The 18,807-nt window shown below is 47.1% G+C and overlaps 1 protein-coding gene across 1 annotated transcript in view; it reads left to right on the top strand.

Annotated features, from left to right (window-relative positions):
• LOC140375896 (titin-like) overlaps window positions 1–18,152 on the top strand; it is a gene marked incomplete at both ends in the record, with an annotated part of 78,146 nt that extends 59,994 nt beyond the window's left edge. Inside the window, 8 exons of the mRNA XM_072461942.1 lie at window positions 3,148–3,426; window positions 3,987–4,265; window positions 4,951–5,229; window positions 6,769–7,047; window positions 12,413–12,706; window positions 13,846–14,124; window positions 14,421–14,699; window positions 17,862–18,152. Coding sequence (XP_072318043.1) covers window positions 3,148–3,426; window positions 3,987–4,265; window positions 4,951–5,229; window positions 6,769–7,047; window positions 12,413–12,706; window positions 13,846–14,124; window positions 14,421–14,699; window positions 17,862–18,152 — 2,259 coding nt within the window. The remainder of the gene's footprint in view (window positions 1–3,147; window positions 3,427–3,986; window positions 4,266–4,950; window positions 5,230–6,768; window positions 7,048–12,412; window positions 12,707–13,845; window positions 14,125–14,420; window positions 14,700–17,861) is intronic.
• Between the last annotated feature and the right edge of the window lie 655 nt (window positions 18,153–18,807).

The raw sequence follows: 18,807 nt of genomic DNA, 5'->3' as shown, positions 1-18,807 counted from the left end.
TAAGACAGGGGGCGCCCTAGTGCACACGTGTACTAAGACAGGGGGCGCCCTAGTGCACACGTGGACTAAGACAGGGGGCGCTCTAGTGCACACGTGTACTAAGACAGGGGGCGCTCTAGTGCACACGTGTACTAAGACAGGGGGCGCTCTAGTGCACACGTGTACTAAGACAGGGGGCGCCCTAGTGCACACGTGTACTAAGACAGGGGGCGCTCTAGTGCACACGTGTACTAAGACAGGGGGCGCTCTAGTGCACACGTGTACTAAGACAGGGGGCGCCCTAGTGCACACGTGTACTAAGACAGGGGGCGCTCTAGTGCACACGTGTACTAAGACAGGGGGCGCCCTAGTGCACACGTGTACTAAGACAGGGGGCGCTCTAGTGCACACGTGTACTAAGACAGGGGGCGCCCTAGTGCACACGTGTACTAAGACAGGGGGCGCCCTAGTGCACACGTGTACTAAGACAGGGGGCGCCCTAGTGCACACGTGTACTAAGACAGGGGGCGCTCTAGTGCACACGTGTACTAAGACAGGGGGCGCCCTAGTGCACACGTGTACTAAGACAGGGGGCGCCCTAGTGCACACGTGTACTAAGACAGGGGGCGCTCTAGTGCACACGTGTACTAAGACAGGGGGCGCTCTAGTGCACACGTGTACTAAGACAGGGGGCGCTCTAGTGCACACGTGTACTAAGACAGGGGGCGCCCTAGTGCACACGTGTACTAAGACAGGGGGCGCCCTAGTGCACACGTGTACTAAGACAGGGGGCGCACAGTGCACACGTGTACTAAGACAGGGGGCGCTCTAGTGCACACGTGTACTAAGACAGGGGGCGCCCTAGTGCACACGTGTACTAAGACAGGGGGCGCTCTAGTGCACACGTGTACTAAGACAGGGGGCGCTCTAGTGCACACGTGTACTAAGACAGGGGGCGCCCTAGTGCACACGTGTACTAAGACAGGGGGCGCTCAGTGCACACGTGTACTAAGACAGGGGGCGCCCTAGTGCACACGTGTACTAAGACAGGGGGCGCCCTAGTGCACACGTGTACTAAGACAGGGGGCGCCCTAGTGCACACGTGTACTAAGACAGGGGGCGCTCTAGTGCACACGTGTACTAAGACAGGGGGCGCTCTAGTGCACACGTGTACTAAGACAGGGGGCGCCCTAGTGCACACGTGTACTAAGACAGGGGGCGCCCTAGTGCACACGTGTACTAAGACAGGGGGCGCCCTAGTGCACACGTGTACTAAGACAGGGGGCGCTCTAGTGCACACGTGTACTAAGACAGGGGGCGCTCTAGTGCACACGTGTACTAAGACAGGGGGCGCCCTAGTGCACACGTGTACTATGACAGGGGGCGCTCAGTGCACACGTGTACTAAGACAGGGGGCGCCCTAGTGCACACGTGTACTAAGACAGGGGGCGCCCTAGTGCACACGTGTACTAAGACAGGGGGCGCTCTTGTGCACACGTGTACTAAGACAGGGGGCGCTCTAGTGCACACGTGTACTAAGACAGGGGGCGCTCTAGTGCACACGTGTACTAAGACAGGGGGCGCTCTAGTGCACACGTGTACTAAGACAGGGGGCGCCCTAGTGCACACGTGTACTAAGACAGGGGGCGCCCTAGTGCACACGTGTACTAAGACAGGGGGCGCCCTAGTGCACACGTGTACTAAGACAGGGGGCGCTCTAGTGCACACGTGTACTAAGACAGGGGGCGCTCTAGTGCACACGTGTACTAAGACAGGGGGCGCCCTAGTGCACACGTGTACTAAGATAGGGGGCGCTCAGTGCACACGTGTACTAAGACAGGGGGCGCCCTAGTGCACACGTGTACTAAGACAGGGGGCGCCCTAGTGCACACGTGTACTAAGACAGGGGGCGCTCTTGTGCACACGTGTACTAAGACAGGGGGCGCCCTAGTGCACACGTGTACTAAGACAGGGGGCGCTCAGTGCACACGTGTACTAAGACAGGGGGCGCTCTAGTGCACACGTGTACTAAGACAGGGGGCGCCCTAGTGCACACGTGTACTAAGACAGGGGGCGCCCTAGTGCACACGTGTACTAAGACAGGGGGCGCCCTAGTGCACACGTGTACTAAGACAGGGGGCGCCCTAGTGCACACGTGTACTAAGACAGGGGGCGCTCTAGTGCACACGTGTACTAAGACAGGGGGCGCTCTAGTGCACACGTGTACTAAGACAGGGGGCGCCCTAGTGCACACGTGTACTAAGACAGGGGGCGCCCTAGTGCACACGTGTACTAAGACAGGGGGCGCCCTAGTGCACACGTGTACTAAGACAGGGGGCGCCCTAGTGCACACGTGTACTAAGACAGGGGGCGCTCTAGTGCACACGTGTACTAAGACAGGGGGCGCTCTAGTGCACACGTGTACTAAGACAGGGGGCGCTCTAGTGCACACGTGTACTAAGACAGGGGGCGCTCAGTGCACACGTGTACTAAGACAGGGGGCGCTCTAGTGCACACGTGTACTAAGACAGGGGGCGCCCTAGTGCACACGTGTACTAAGACAGGGGGCGCCCTAGTGCACACGTGTACTAAGACAGGGGGCGCCCTAGTGCACACGTGTACTAAGACAGGGGGCGCTCTAGTGCACACGTGTACTAAGACAGGGGGCGCTCTAGTGCACACGTGTACTAAGACAGGGGGCGCCCTAGTGCACACGTGTACTAAGACAGGGGGCGCCCTAGTGCACACGTGTACTAAGACAGTAAAGCCACGTGCAAGACAGGTGCAAAGAAATGAGACCTTTAAAAAATGTCTTTCCTATACAATCATGATACATTTTTATTATTATATTACATTCTATTATAATATGATTACTATACTATTATATATATACTACTATACAATATGTTATAGTGGTATATATATATACTACTATACAATATATTAGTGATATTAGTTGAGAACAAAAGAAGAGCAGACTTTGGATCTTTCTTTTGGCATCTAGACATTTACATTTGAATGTAGCACATTTTCTGCCTTTGACCTAAATATATCATGATATGAAATACTAGTGTCATGATTCTTGTGAGTGACCATAATGTAACAGTCATTGTCGACTCCTGAGAGCAGCTGTGAGAACTTGAACTTTGTGCTTGCTCGTGCCCTCAGAGCCGCCGCGCTTCACTCAGCCTCTGCAGGACGCGTTCTTCCGAGTATGCGAGCCGTTAGTGCTGGAGTCTCGCTTCAGCGGCAGCAAACACGTGTCCGTTGTGTGGAAAAAGGATGACAAACTCATTTGGGCTTCGTACAAATACAACGTGAAGACCACAGACACGTGGAGTCGTCTGGAGGTGCTGAACTCAGACAGAGAAGAAGCCGCCGGGAAATACAGCTGTGAAATCTCCAACAAGGCCGGGACGGACAGCTGCAGCGCCACCGTCAGGCTGGGTAAAGAACTGCAGAATACAAAGTGTCTGTCTGAGAGGTGTGGTTTAGTCCTGGTTTAAACCATTTCAGACTTTTTTAGTGCTGATTTGAATCCTGGTTTAGCAGTTATTTAGACTTTTAAGCATAGGATCTGAGCAAACTGAACCCTTGTTTAGTCCTTGTTTAGTCCTTGTTTAGTCCCTGTTTAGTCTTCTTCTTGTTCTGGTTCAAATCAGTTTTCAGTTTTGTCATTGTCTTTCCTTATTTAGGTTCGGTTTTGAGCTGAATTAGACCTAGTTTAGCTCTTGTTTTAGTCGTAGTCTTTAGTCTTTAGTCTTGGTTGGAGTGGCTGGTTTAGTCCTGGTTCAGTCTCAATGTCTAACCTGGTTTCATCCCAGTTCAACCCTGGTTAGCCTATGACCCTGTCACTAACCCTGTCCCTGACCCTGTCCTTGTCCCTGACCCTGTCCCTGTCCCTGACCCTGTCCCTGACCCTGACCCTGTCCCTGTCCCTGTCCCTGACCCTGTCCCTGTCCCTGTCCCTAACCCTGACTCTGTCACTAACGCACTAACTCTCACAGAACCGGTGCGATTCGTGCAGCGTCTGCGTAACTCCTTCTACAAACTGGGCCGACCTTTGACCCTGGAGTGTGAATTCAGCGGGAGCCAGAGGATCTACGTGTCGTGGAGGAAAGACGGCCGTCCCATATGGGCTTCGTACAAATACAACGTGAAGACGACGAGCCGCTCAAGCGCGCTGACCATCCTGAACTGTGACACCCGCGACGCCATCGGCAAATACAGCTGCGAAGTGGAGAACACAGAGAACAGCGCCACCTGCTGCTGCCTCGTGCGCATAGGTAACTAACAACCACAAGCCCATAAGAGCAAACTGTAGGTAACTAACAACCACAAGCCCATAAGAGCAAACTGTAGGTAACTAACAACCACAAGCCCATAAGAGTAAACTGTAGGTAACTAACAACCACAAGCCCATAAGAGCAAACTGTAGGTAACTAACAACCACAAGCCCATAAGAGTAAACTGTAGGTAACTAACAACAGGATAAGCACTTATATAGTTTATATAGAATATAGGGAAATAGCCACATATTATACTGAAGGTCACTGACATTATATGATGTGGAAAAAGTGATACTCTGGACTTATTTCCTCACTTCCTCCTCACTTCCTCCTCCAACTCTCCTCACTTCCTCCTCTAACTCTCCTCACTTCCTCCTCACTTCCTCCTCTAATTCTCCTCACTTCCTCCTCTAACGCTCCTCACTTCCTCCTCATTTCCTCCTCTAACTCTCTTCACTTCCTCCTCACTTCCTCACCTCCTCCTCACTTCCTCCTTATTTCCTCCTCAGCTCCTCCTCACTTCCGCCTCACTTTCTCCTCTAACTCTCCTCACTTCCTCCTCACCTCCTCCTCACTTCCTCCTCACCTCCTCCTCACTTACTCCTCACTTCCTCCTCACTTCCTCCTCACCTCCTCCTCACTTCCTCCTCACTTCCGCCTCACTTCCTCCTCTCACTTCCAGAGCCCGTGCACTTCACGTGTCCGCTCCGCCACACCACGTATCGTCTGGGCGGTAAAGTGTCCTTGTACTGCGGCTTCAGTGGCAGTTCGCCCGTTTACGTGAGCTGGAGGAAAGATGGCCGACCCATCTGGGCGTCGTACAAATACAACGTGAAGAAGACAGAAGACTCGTGCGTCCTTGAGCTGCTGAACTCTGACCGAGACGAGGCGCAGGGAGAATACGCCTGCGAAATCTCTAACTCTGAGAACACAGCCACGTGCAGTGCCCAAGTCACGCTAGGTAACACCAGGGGGCGCCAAACAACCAAACAAGGGCCAGGTTTACCACAGCCACAAAGCAGCAGACGCAAGGGCCTAAAGGGAGTCTAAAGGGAACAAAACATTCACAGAAACATTCACAGTTTCAGTCAAAGTTAAATCATTTGTTGATTGGTTCATTTTCCAGTCTCACTTTTGCCACTAAAGACCAGAAAAACCGGACGTTCAAGTTGGATTTTGGATTTGTGGGTTATTTTTGGTTAGAATGATGTTTTTCTTCTGTTGATTCAAAGGCTGAGGGTTCTTCTGGCTTCAGTTTGGTCAAAACGCTCCACAGTTGTTGAAATATTCAAGTTACATTTGTGATTTACATGTGTTTTTCTTAGAACGACACAAACGATTCACGTTTGGGCTTCCTTGTTGTTTGCTTTGGAAAAGTTGCTTTTGCTTCATTTTTCCGCTCAAACACGACTGTTTTGGTGGAATCCAGGCTGCGTTTTGCTCTTAAATGTGGCTCTTTGATGTGTTTGATCCTGTTTCAGCCGCTCTGTGCTCCTCGTGTGGAATGCAAAGGTGATGGTTGTATTTTCAGTCTTTGTGCTTCTGGTTTGTTCTCTTCAAACTTCAAATGCTTTGACAATGTTTTCAAATCACAGTTATTTTTGCTGGTTTTATTTCGGTGGATTTCCCATAAAATGCTGTTGCTTTTCTCTTTGATGCACATATTGAGTTTAATGTTTTTTGCTTTTTTGTCAGCTTTAGATTTCGAAGCCTTGTTTGGTCATAATTTGGTGTTGTTCCTGATTCTTTGGAGAATTGTGTGACTTTTCCTGGTTCATCAGTTTGAGTTGATATTTTCTGTTTTTTTAAACTGCAGTTTTAGACTCGTAACGTCAGCTGCTCTGTAGATCTGGCCCGAACTTTAGAAAGACAAAAGCTTGAACTAAAACGCACTAAATTCACATTCCTGCTCTTTAGTTTGGGAGTCTTAAACTCATCGCTGCAGAAATATCATTTACAGAATAAAAACGGTTCAAATCAGAATGTTGATCTGGATTAGAGCAGTTTGGACCAGTTTTATTGTTTAAGAATCATTTATATTTACATAGACATTGAAGAATGCTAATTTCTCTCATTTTATGGCCGAGTATAACTCCACAAACAATATATAAAGAGGACCTTGAGTGAAAAAATCTAAATGTTCGAAATGTAATAAACCCTTAATCTCAGTGCAGAAAACAACATTGGTCCTTTCTTATTTGAATTTAAATTGTTTTTCCATAGATAATCGTTCCATTATGTTCCATTAAATACCATGTTTTATTTGAAAAGTGTGATGAAATGCACTGTTGCATTATTCATATTTTATTCATTGTTTCAAGACATATTTCTGCCATTGAAATAGAATATTATCAGACATATTTTAGACTTTCAATACTCCACATGGTCCAAACTGCTGATATTCAGATTCATATTGTGACTAAACCCTTTGAACTCTTGTATGTGTTTCTGTAGCTGTAGATCTGTGTTTGTGACTGACTGACCTTTAACCTTCGTTCAGAGCCTGTGCGTTTCACTCGGCCGCTCCGGGACGTGGTCTTCAGGGTGGGCCGGCCACTGAGCCTGGTGGTGGGCTACACCGGCAGCCCTCACATCCACGTCTCCTGGTGGAAGGACGACAAGCCCATCTGGGCCTCCTACAAGTACAATGTGAAGAAAACTGAGCGCTCGTGCATCCTGGAGGTGCTCAACGCTGACCGCGAGGAAGCCAGGGGGCGCTACACCTGCCAGATCTCAAACAGAAGCAGCCAGGCTCAATGCAGCGCTAACGTCATGCTTGGTAACACGGCTAATGCTCGGCTAATACACAGCCAATACACGGCTATTACACAGCCAATACACGGCTAATATACAACCAATACACGGCTATTACACAGCCAATACACGGCTATTACACAGCCAATACACGGCTATTACACAGCGAATACACGGCTAATATACAACCAATACACGGCTATTACACAGCCAATACACGGCTATTACACAGCCAATACACGGCTAATATACAACCAATACACGGCTATTACACAGCCAATACACGGCTATTACACAGCCAATACACGGCTAATATACAACCAATACACGGCTATTACACAACCAATACACGGCTATTACACAGCCAATACACGGCTATTACACAGCCAATACACGGCTATTACACAGCGAATACACGGCTAATATACAACCAATACACGGCTATTACACAGCCAATACACGGCTATTACACAGCCAATACACGGCTAATATACAACCAATACACGGCTATTACACAGCCAATACACGGCTATTACACAGCCAATACACGGCTATTACACAGCGAATACACAGCTAATATACAACCAATACACGGCTATTACACAGCCAATACACGGCTATTACACAGCCAATACACGGCTATTACACAGCCAATACACGGCTATTACACAGCCAATACACGGCTAATATACAACCAATACACGGCTATTACACAGCCAATACACGGCTAATATACAACCAATACACAGCTATTACACACCCAATACACGGCTATTACGCAGCCAATACAGGGCTATTATACAGCCAATACACGGCTAATATACAGCCAATACATGGCTAATATACAGCCAATACACGGCTATTACACAGCCAATACACGGCTATTACACAGCCAATACACGGCTAATATACAGCCAATACACGGCTATTATACAGCCAATACACGGCTAATATACAGCCAATACACGGCTAATATACAGCCAATACACAGCTAATATACAGCCCATACAGGCTAATATACAGCCAATACATGGCTAATATACAGCCAATACACGGCTAATATACAGCCCATACACGGCTAATATACAGCCAATACACGGCTAATAGACAGCCCATACACGGCTAATATACAGCCCATACACGGCTAATATACAGCCAATACACGGCTAATATACAGCCAATACACGGCTAATATACAGCCAATACACGGCTGATATACAGCCAATACACGGCTAATATACAGCCCATACACGGCTGATATACAGCCAATACACGGCTAATATACAGCCCATACACGGCTAATATACAGCCAATACACGGCTAATATACAGCCCATACACGGCTAATATACAGCCAATACACGGCTAATATACAGCCAATACACGGCTAATATACAGCCCATACACGGCTAATATACAGCCAATACACGGCTAATATACAGCCAATACACGGCTAATATACAGCCCATACACGGCTAATATACAGCCAATACACGGCTAATATACAGCCCATACACGGCTAATATACAGCCAATACACGGCTAATATACAGCCAATACACGGCTAATATACAGCCAATACACGGCTAATATACAGCCAATACACGGCTAATATACAGCCCATACACGGCTAATATACAGCCCATACACGGCTAATATACAACCAATACACGGCTAATATACAGCCAATACACGGCTAATATACAGCCAATACACGGCTAATATACAGCCAATACACGGCTAATAAACAGCCAATACACGGCTAATATACAGCCAATACACGGCTAATATACAGCCCATACACGGCTAATATACAGCCCATACACGGCTAATATACAGCCAATACACGGCTAATATACAGCCAATACACGGCTAATATACAGCCCATACACGGCTAATATACAGCCCATACACCGCTAATATACAGCCCTACACCGCTAATATACAGCCAATACACGGCTAATATACAGCCCATACACGGCTAATATACAGCCAATACACGGCTAATATACAGCCAATACACGGCTAATATACAGCCCATACACGGCTAATATACAGCCCATACACGGCTAATATACAGCCCATACACGGCTAATATACAGCCAATACACGGCTAATATACAGCCAATACACGGCTAATATACAGCCCATACACGGCTAATATACAGCCCATACACCGCTAATATACAGCCCATACACCGCTAATATACAGCCAATACACGGCTAATATACAGCCCATACACGGCTAATATACAGCCAATACACGGCTAATATACAGCCAATACACGGCTAATATACAGCCCATACACGGCTAATATACAGCCCATACACGGCTAATATACAGCCCATACACGGCTAGTATACAGCCCATACACGGCTAATATACAGCCAATACACGGCTAATATACAGCCAATACACGGCTAATATACAGCCAATACACGGCTAATATACAGCCCATACACGGCTAATATACAGCCCATACACGGCTAATATACAGCCCATACACGGCTAGTATACAGCCCATACACGGCTAATATACAGCCAATACACGGCTAATATACAGCCAATACACGGCTAATATACAGCCAATACACGGCTAATATACAGCCCATACACGGCTAATATACAGCCAATACACGGCTAATATACAGCCCATACACGGCTAATATACAGCCAATACACGGCTAATATACAGCCAATACACGGCTAATATACAGCCAATACACGGCTAATATACAGCCAATACACGGCTAATATACAGCCCATACACGGCTAATATACAGCCCATACACTGCTAATATACAGCCAATACACGGCTAATATACAGCCAATACACGGCTAATATACAGCCAATACACGGCTAATATACAGCCCATACACGGCTAATATACAGCCAATACACGGCTAATATACAGCCAATACACGGCTAATATACAGCCAATACACGGCTAATATACAGCCCATACACGGCTAATATACAGCCCATACACGGCTAATATACAGCCAATACACGGCTAATATACAGCCCATACACGGCTAATATACAGCCCATACACGGCTAATATACAGCCAATACACGGCTAATATACAGCCAATACACGGCTAATATACAGCCCATACACGGCTAATATACAGCCAATACACGGCTAATATACAGCCAATACACGGCTAATATACAGCCAATACACGGCTAATATACAGCCCATACACGGCTAATATACAGCCAATACACGGCTAATATACAGCCCATACACGGCTAATATACAGCCCATACACGGCTAATATACAGCCAATACACGGCTAATATACAGCCAATACACGGCTAATATACAGCCCATACACGGCTAATATACAGCCCATACACGGCTAATATTTAGCCCATACACGGCTAATATACAGCCAATAGACGGCTAATATACAGCCAATACACGGCTAATATACAGCCAATACACGGCTAATATACAGCCAATACACGGCTAATATACAGCCCATACACGGCTAATATACAGCCCATACACGGCTAATATACAGCCCATACACGGCTAATATACAGCCAATACACGGCTAATATACAGCCCATACACGGCTAATATACAGCCCATACACGGCTAATATACAGCCCATACACGGCTAATATACAGCCAATACACGGCTAATATACAGCCCATACACGGCTAATATACAGCCAATACACGGCTAATATACAGCCAATACACGGCTAATATACAGCCAATACACGGCTAATATACAGCCAATACACGGCTAATATACAGCCAATACACGGCTAATATACAGCCAATACACGGCTAATATACAGCCCATACACGGCTAATATACAGCCCATACGCGGCTAATATACAGCCCATACGCGGCTAATATACAGCCAATACGCGGCTAATATACAGCCAATACACGGCTAATATACAGCCAATACACGGCTAATATACAGCCCATACACGGCTAATATTTAGCCCATACACGGCTAATATACAGCCAATACACGGCTAATATACAGCCAATACACGGCTAATATACAGCCAATACACGGCTAATATACAGCCAATACACGGCTAATATACAGCCAATACACGGCTAATATACAGCCCATACACGGCTAATATACAGCCCATACACGGCTAATATACAGCCAATACACGGCTAATATACAGCCAATACACGGCTAATATACAGCCCATACACGGCTAATATACAGCCAATACACGGCTATTACACAGCCAATACACGGCTAATATACAGCCAATACACGGCTAATATACAGCCAATACACGGCTAATATACAGCCAATACACGGCTAATATACAGCCCATACACGGCTAATATACAGCCCATACACGGCTAATATACAGCCAATACACGGCTAATATACAGCCAATACACGGCTAATATACAGCCAATACACGGCTAATATACAGCCCATACACGGCTAATATACAGCCAATACACGGCTAATATACAGCCAATACACGGCTAATATACAGCCCATACACGGCTAATATACAGCCCATACACGGCTAATATACAGCCAATACACGGCTAATATACAGCCCATACACGGCTAATATACAGCCCATACACGGCTAATATACAGCCAATACACGGCTAATATACAGCCAATACACGGCTAATATACAGCCCATACACGGCTAATATACAGCCAATACACTGCTAATATACAGCCAATACACGGCTAATATACAGCCAATACACGGCTAATATACAGCCCATACACGGCTAATATACAGCCCATACACGGCTAATATACAGCCAATACACGGCTAATATACAGCCAATACACGGCTAATATACAGCCCATACACGGCTAATATACAGCCAATACACGGCTATTACACAGCCAATACACGGCTAATATACAGCCAATACACGGCTAATATACAGCCAATACACGGCTAATATACAGCCAATACACGGCTAATATACAGCCCATACACGGCTAATATACAGCCCATACACGGCTAATATACAGCCAATACACGGCTAATATACAGCCAATACACGGCTAATATACAGCCAATACACGGCTAATATACAGCCCATACACGGCTAATATACAGCCAATACACGGCTAATATACAGCCAATACACGGCTAATATACAGCCAATACATATCAATTCTAACCTTTAAAAGTCAAGCTTCAGCTTCAGTAGTTTTCCTGCTCTAACTCTGCTCCCCAACTCATCCTCCTCTTCCTCTTCCCTCCCTCTTCCCCTGCTCTTCTTCTTCCCCTGCTCTTCCTCATCTCATCCTCCTCTTCCTCATCTCTTCCTCTTCCCTGCCTCTTCCCCTGCTCTTCTTCTTCCCCTGCTCTTCCTCATCTCTTCCTCCTCTTCCCCTGCTCTTCCTCCCCTCAGAGCCCCTAGTCTTCCTCTCTCCGCTGCAGGACACCTCGTACTCGCTCGGTCAGCCGTTGGCTTTAGAGTGTCGCTTCTCCGGGAGTCAGAGAATCCACGTGTCGTGGACCAAAGACGACAAACCCATTTGGGCCTCGTACAAATACAACGTGAAAACCACCGACTCCTCGTGTCGCCTCGAAGTACTCAACTCAGACCGCGAGGAGGCGCAAGGAAAGTATTCCATCACCATCTCCAACAGCTGCAGCGAGGTGACGAGCGACGCCCACGTGCTGTGTAGAGCCACGAAGAGAGGTACTAATACTGCAAATACTCCTACTAATACTACTACAACTATGACTACTGCCACGAGCGACGCCCACGTGCTGTGTAGAGCCACGAAGAGAGGTACTAATACTGCAAATACTCCTACTAATACTACTACAACTATGACTACTGCCACGAGCGACGCCCACGTGCTGTGTAGAGCCACGAAGAGAGGTACTAATACTGCAAATACTCCTACTAATACTACTACAACTATGACTACTGCCACGAGCGACGCCCACATGCTGTGTAGAGCCACGAAGAGAGGTACTAATACTGCAAATACTCCTACTAATACTACTACAACTATGACTACTGCCACGAGCGACGCCCACATGCTGTGTAGAGCCATGAAGAGAGGTACTAATACTGCAAATACTCCTACTAATACTACTACAACTATGACTACTGCCACGAGCGACGCCCACGTGCTGTGTAGAGCCACGAAGAGAGGTACTAATACTGCAAATACTCCTACTAATACTACTAAGAGGAGAGGTACTAATAAAGCGTCAGAATGTTCTAAATTCCAGAGGCAGTGGAGTTCACAGGAAGTAGCTCAGAACACATTTTTCATAATAAACTGACATAAAATCTAACGTGTTTAGAGCAAATAAAATAAGGAACAATTTTCAGGGTTGAAATATCAGTTTGTTTCAAGCCTTAAAATGTTAATTTGAGCTTCATAAAATGTTTAATATGTTAGAAAGTCGAGCAGAAGTGGACTGTAAAAGCCTTTATTGTAGTGGTATTTGTCTAATGTGACGTTTGACTCTAAAACATCTAAAATGACCCTTTTATAACAAAGACAGTGACATTATTCAATGAAAATGTCAGTAAAACCCTTTTTCATAAAGATTCTCTCTGTAAAAGTTTCAGTCAGAGATTCACACCTTTATTTGATTAAAAATGTAAAAGTCTCAATGACTGCAATCATCATTAGTTACAGACATGTGATGTCATTGGTCAAGGAAAAGCCTTCACAAACCACTAATGCTACTGCTAATGCTACTGCTAATGCTAATGCTACAGGTTCTACTTCGCTAACGCTGACTTCTGCTCCTCTGACTCTCTTCAAACTGGACTTTGCTCCTGTGACATCATCTCTTGCTTCCTAACCCCCCCAGAGCCCCCCCACTTCGTGCGTAAACTGGAGAACACCACTTATTGCCTGGGGGAGGCGCTGTTACTGCGCGTGGCCTTCAGAGCCACGCAGCGCGTCAGTGTGAGCTGGAGGAAAGACGGACGTCCCATCTGGGCTTCGTACAAGTACAACGTGAAGACCACGGACTGCAGCTGCATCCTGGACGTGCTCAACGCCGACCGCGAGGAAGCTAGGGGGCGCTACAGCTGTGAAATTACCAACAAGGACGGCTCTGACAGCTGCCACGCTTATGTCACTCTAGGTAACTAACACGGGCTAACGAGGGACCGTGCTAATGGAGAAACGTGAATCTGCTGTAAAAGAGTTCAACCTTTAATCACTTTATTCACACGTTCATCAAAGCTATGTTACACTTGTATTGATCAAATATCTGCGTAAGACGATTCTGATTCTTCTGCGTTGGCTCCTGTGCTTTTCACCTTGGCCTTATCGTGAATATTTATGTTTCTTATGTTCATCCTCCCGCATTTTAGCAGTTTATTTGAAGTGTCATGTGTGAGCGTTTTAGCTTTAACTCTGCAGTGTCGCTGTCCTCAGAACCAGTACGTTTCCTTCACAAACTCCACGACATTTCCCACGAGCTGGGACGACCTCTGACCCTGGCGTGCACGTACGCTGGCAGCGAGAATGTGCACGCCACCTGGAAGAAGGACGGCAAACTCATCTGGGCCTCGTACCAGTACAACGTGAGGACCACCAGGGGGCGCTGTGAGCTCGACGTCCTCAACAACGACAGAGAAACTTCTGCCGGAACGTACTCCTGCGAAATCTCCAACATCGACGGAAATGACTCCTGCCAGTGCAGCGTCAGGCTAGGTAACCTCTGACCTGACCTCTGACCATCACAGTGAGGCTAGGTAACCTCTGACCTGACCTCTGACCCATCACAGTGAGGCTAGGTAACCTCTGACCTGACCTCTGACCATCACAGTGAGGCTAGGTAACCTCTGACCTGACGTCTGACCCGTCACAGTGAGGCTAGGTAACCTCTGACCTGACCTCTGACCATCACAGTGAGGCTAGGTAACCTCTGACCTGACCTCTGACCATCACAGTGAGGCTAGGTAACCTCTGACCTGACCTCTGACCATCACAGTGAGGCTAGGTAACCTCTGACCTGACGTCTGACCCGTCACAGTGAGGCTAGGTAACCTCTGACCTGACCTCTGACCATCACAGTGAGGCTAGGTAACCTCTGACCTGACCTCTGACCCGTCACAGTGAGGCTAGGTAACCTCTGACCTGACCTCTGACCCATCACAGTGAGGCTAGGTAACCTCTGACCTGACCTCTGACCATCACAGTGAGGCTAGGTAACCTCTGACCTGACGTCTGACCCGTCACAGTGAGGCTAGACCTGACCTCTGACCATCACAGTGAGGCTAGGTAACCTCTGACCTGACCTCTGACCCATCACAGTGAGGCTAGGTAACCTCTGACCTGACCTCTGACCATCACAGTGAGGGTAGGTAACCTCTGACCTGACCTCTGACCATCACAGTGAGGCTAGGTAACCTCTGACCTGACGTCTGACCCGTCACAGTGAGGCTAGGTAACCTCTGACCTGACCTCTGACCATCACAGTGAGGCTAGGTAACCTCTGACCTGACCTCTGACCCATCACAGTGAGGCTAGGTAACCTCTGACCTGACCTCTGACCCATCACAGTGAGGCTAGGTAACCTCTGACCTGACCTCTGACCATCACAGTGAGGCTAGGTAACCTCTGACCTGACCTCTGACCATCACAGTGAGGCTAGGTAACCTCTGACCTGACGTCTGACCATCACAGTGAGGCTAGGTAACCTCTGACCTGACCTCTGACCATCACAGTGAGGCTAGGTAACCTCTGACCTGACGTCTGACCCGTCACAGTGAGGCTAGGTAACCTCTGACCTGACCTCTGACCCATCACAGTGAGGCTAGGTAACCTCTGACCTGACCTCTGACCATCACAGTGAGGCTAGGTAACCTCTGACCTGACCTCTGACCCATCACAGTGAGGCTAGGTAACCTCTGACCTGACCTCTGACCATCACAGTGAGGCTAGGTAACCTCTGACCTGACCTCTGACCATCACAGTGAGGCTAGGTAACCTCTGACCTGACGTCTGACCATCACAGTGAGGCTAGGTAACCTCTGACCTAACCTCTGACCATCACAGTGAGGCTAGGTAACCTCTGACCTGACCTCTGACCATCACAGTGAGGCTAGGTAACCTCTGACCTGACCTCTGACCATCACAGTGAGGCTAGGTAACCTCTGACCTGACGTCTGACCATCACAGTGAGGCTAGGTAACCTCTGACCTGACCTCTGACCATCACAGTGAGGCTAGGTAACCTCTGACCTGACGTCTGACCCGTCACAGTGAGGCTAGGTAACCTCTGACCTGACCTCTGACCATCACAGTGAGGCTAGGTAACCTCTGGAATCGCTCCTGAATGTGAGTGACAGGATCTGGTTTCTCAGGTGAAACGATGTCAGAAGCTTGAACTTTATGGAAATTGGTTTCATTTTGTTTCATTTGTATTTGGTTGTAAATTCTGTGTTTCCGTTTTGTTTGCACGTTCCTGGTCTCTGCTTCGTCCAGTTTTGTCATTGGGTCAGTTTTGTTTGCACGTTCCTGGTCTCTGCTTCGTCCAGTTTTGTCATTGGGTCAGTTTTGTTTGCACGTTCCTGGTCTCTGCTTCGTCCAGTTTTGTCATTGGGTCAGTTTTGTTTGCACGTTCCTGGTCTCTGCTTCGTCCAGTTTTGTCATTGGGTCAGTTTTGTTTGCACGTTCCTGGTCTCTGCTCTGTACAGTTTTGTCATTGGGTCAGTTTTGTTTGCACGTTCCTGGTCTCTGCTTCGTCCAGTTTTGTCATTGGGTCAGTTTTGTTTGCACGTTCCTGGTCTCTGCTCTGTACAGTTTTGTCATTGGGTCAGTTTTGTTTGCACGTTCCTGGTCTCTGCTCTGTACAGTTTTGTCATTGGGTCAGTTTTGTTTGCACGTTCCTGGTCTCAGCTCTGTACAGTTTTGTCATTGGGTCAGTTTTGTTTGCACGTTCCTGGTCTCTGCTCTGTACAGTTTTGTCATTGGGTCAGTTTTGTTTGCACGTTCCTGGTCTCTGCTCTGTACAGTTTTGTCATTGGGTCAGTTTTGTTTGCACGTTCCTGGTCTCTGCTCTGTACAGTTTTGTCATTGGGTCAGTTTTGTTTGCACGTTCCTGGTCTCTGCTCTGTACAGTTTTGTCATTGGGTCAGTTTTGTTTGCACGTTCCTGGTCTCTGCTCTGTACAGTTTTGTCATTGGGTCAGTTTTGTTTGCACGTTCCTGGTCTCTGCTCTGTACAGTTTTGTCATTGGGTCAGTTTTGTTTGCACGTTCCTGGTCTCTGCTCTGTACAGTTTTGTCATTGGGTCAGTTTTGTTTGCACGTTCCTGGTCTCTGCTCTGTACAGTTTTGTCATTGGGTCAGTTTTGTTTGCACGTTCCTGGTCTCTGCTCTGTACAGTTTTGTCATTGGGTCAGTTTTGTTTGCACGTTCCTGGTCTCTGCTCTGTACAGTTTTGTCATTGGGTCAGTTTTGTTTGCACGTTCCTGGTCTCTGCTCTGTACAGTTTTGTCATTGGGTCAGTTTTGTTTGCACGTTCCTGGTCTCTGCTCTGTACAGTTTTGTCATTGGGTCAGTTTTGTTTGCACGTTCCTGGTCTCTGCTCTGTACAGTTTTGTCATTGGGTCAGTTTTGTTTGCACGTTCCTGGTCTCTGCTCTGTACAGTTTTGTCATTGGGTCGGTGAAACATTCTCAGCTCTGTTTTGGTTTTATCACGACGGTTTTGAAGTTGAAATTACGTTAAGTGTTTGTCTCGTTTGGTGTTTTCATGTTAAACCTTCGATGGTGTGAGATTCTGCTTGTTTCACTTGATCTCCTTTAACCTCTCTCCGTCCTTCATCTCCTTTAATCCGTCTCCGTCCTTCATCTCCTCGTCTCCTCTGTAGAGCGTAAAGTTCCTCCGTCCTTCACGAAGCGCCCGTCCGACTCGCTGGTGGAAGGCGTGGGCAGAGTCGTTCGCTTCGAGGCTCGTGTTTCGGGATCGCAGCCTCTGACCGTGTCCTGGACCAAGGACAGCGCCGAGATCCAGACCTCGGACAAATATGAGACGAGCTTTGAGAATAACGTGTCTCTGCTCGTGGTGAAGGACACGGTGGTCAGCGACTCTGGCGTTTACAGCTGTCACGTCAAGAACCAGGCTGGGAAGACCAACTGCAAGACCAGCCTCAGCATCTCCGGTACGACCGGGTTTACTCCACCTTTTTTTGATGAATACTTGGTCAATATTAGGGTTCAAAGTTACACATATATATATATATATATTTATATATATATATATATATATATATATATATATATATATATATATATATATATATATATATATATATATATACATATAGTAAGTATCACACAAGCTTTTGACCAGATGAAGCAGCACGGTTTACCTGAGGATTCACACATCAAACACATCAAAGTGCATCATCAGCGAGGGTCACGAGCGCAGAGCGAGGGTCACGAGCGCAGAGCGAGGGTCACGAGCGCAGAGCGGCGGCGAGGGTCCTGGTTGAGTTCAGGGTGAAACTGCGATGGTCTCGGTGTTAAACTGTTCTGTCACGACTGTAGCAATAATAAATCGTTCAAAATAAAGTGAAAAGTCCTTAAAATATTGCTTCAAACAGGAAACAGAAATGAACACAAATGTTTAATTGGGTAATTTAATGTTGAATAATAAGTTGCTTTTGCAAATATTAATATTATAATTATGATTATGATTAATGATCATGATAATAATAATAATGATAATAATGATGATAATAATAATGATGATAATGATAATAATGATAATAATGATTGTAACTACCGTGGTTTTTCTTGGTCTAAAAAAGGACA

This window comes from Eucyclogobius newberryi, unplaced genomic scaffold, assembly GCF_026437365.1.
Source record: "Eucyclogobius newberryi isolate DKJ021-1_F unplaced genomic scaffold, fEucNew1.0.hap1 SCAF_350, whole genome shotgun sequence".
In the NCBI taxonomy this organism is placed as follows: domain Eukaryota; kingdom Metazoa; phylum Chordata; class Actinopteri; order Gobiiformes; family Gobiidae; genus Eucyclogobius; species Eucyclogobius newberryi.
Note: the sequence above shows the minus strand (reverse complement) of the source record. Positions and strands in the feature narration are given on the sequence as shown.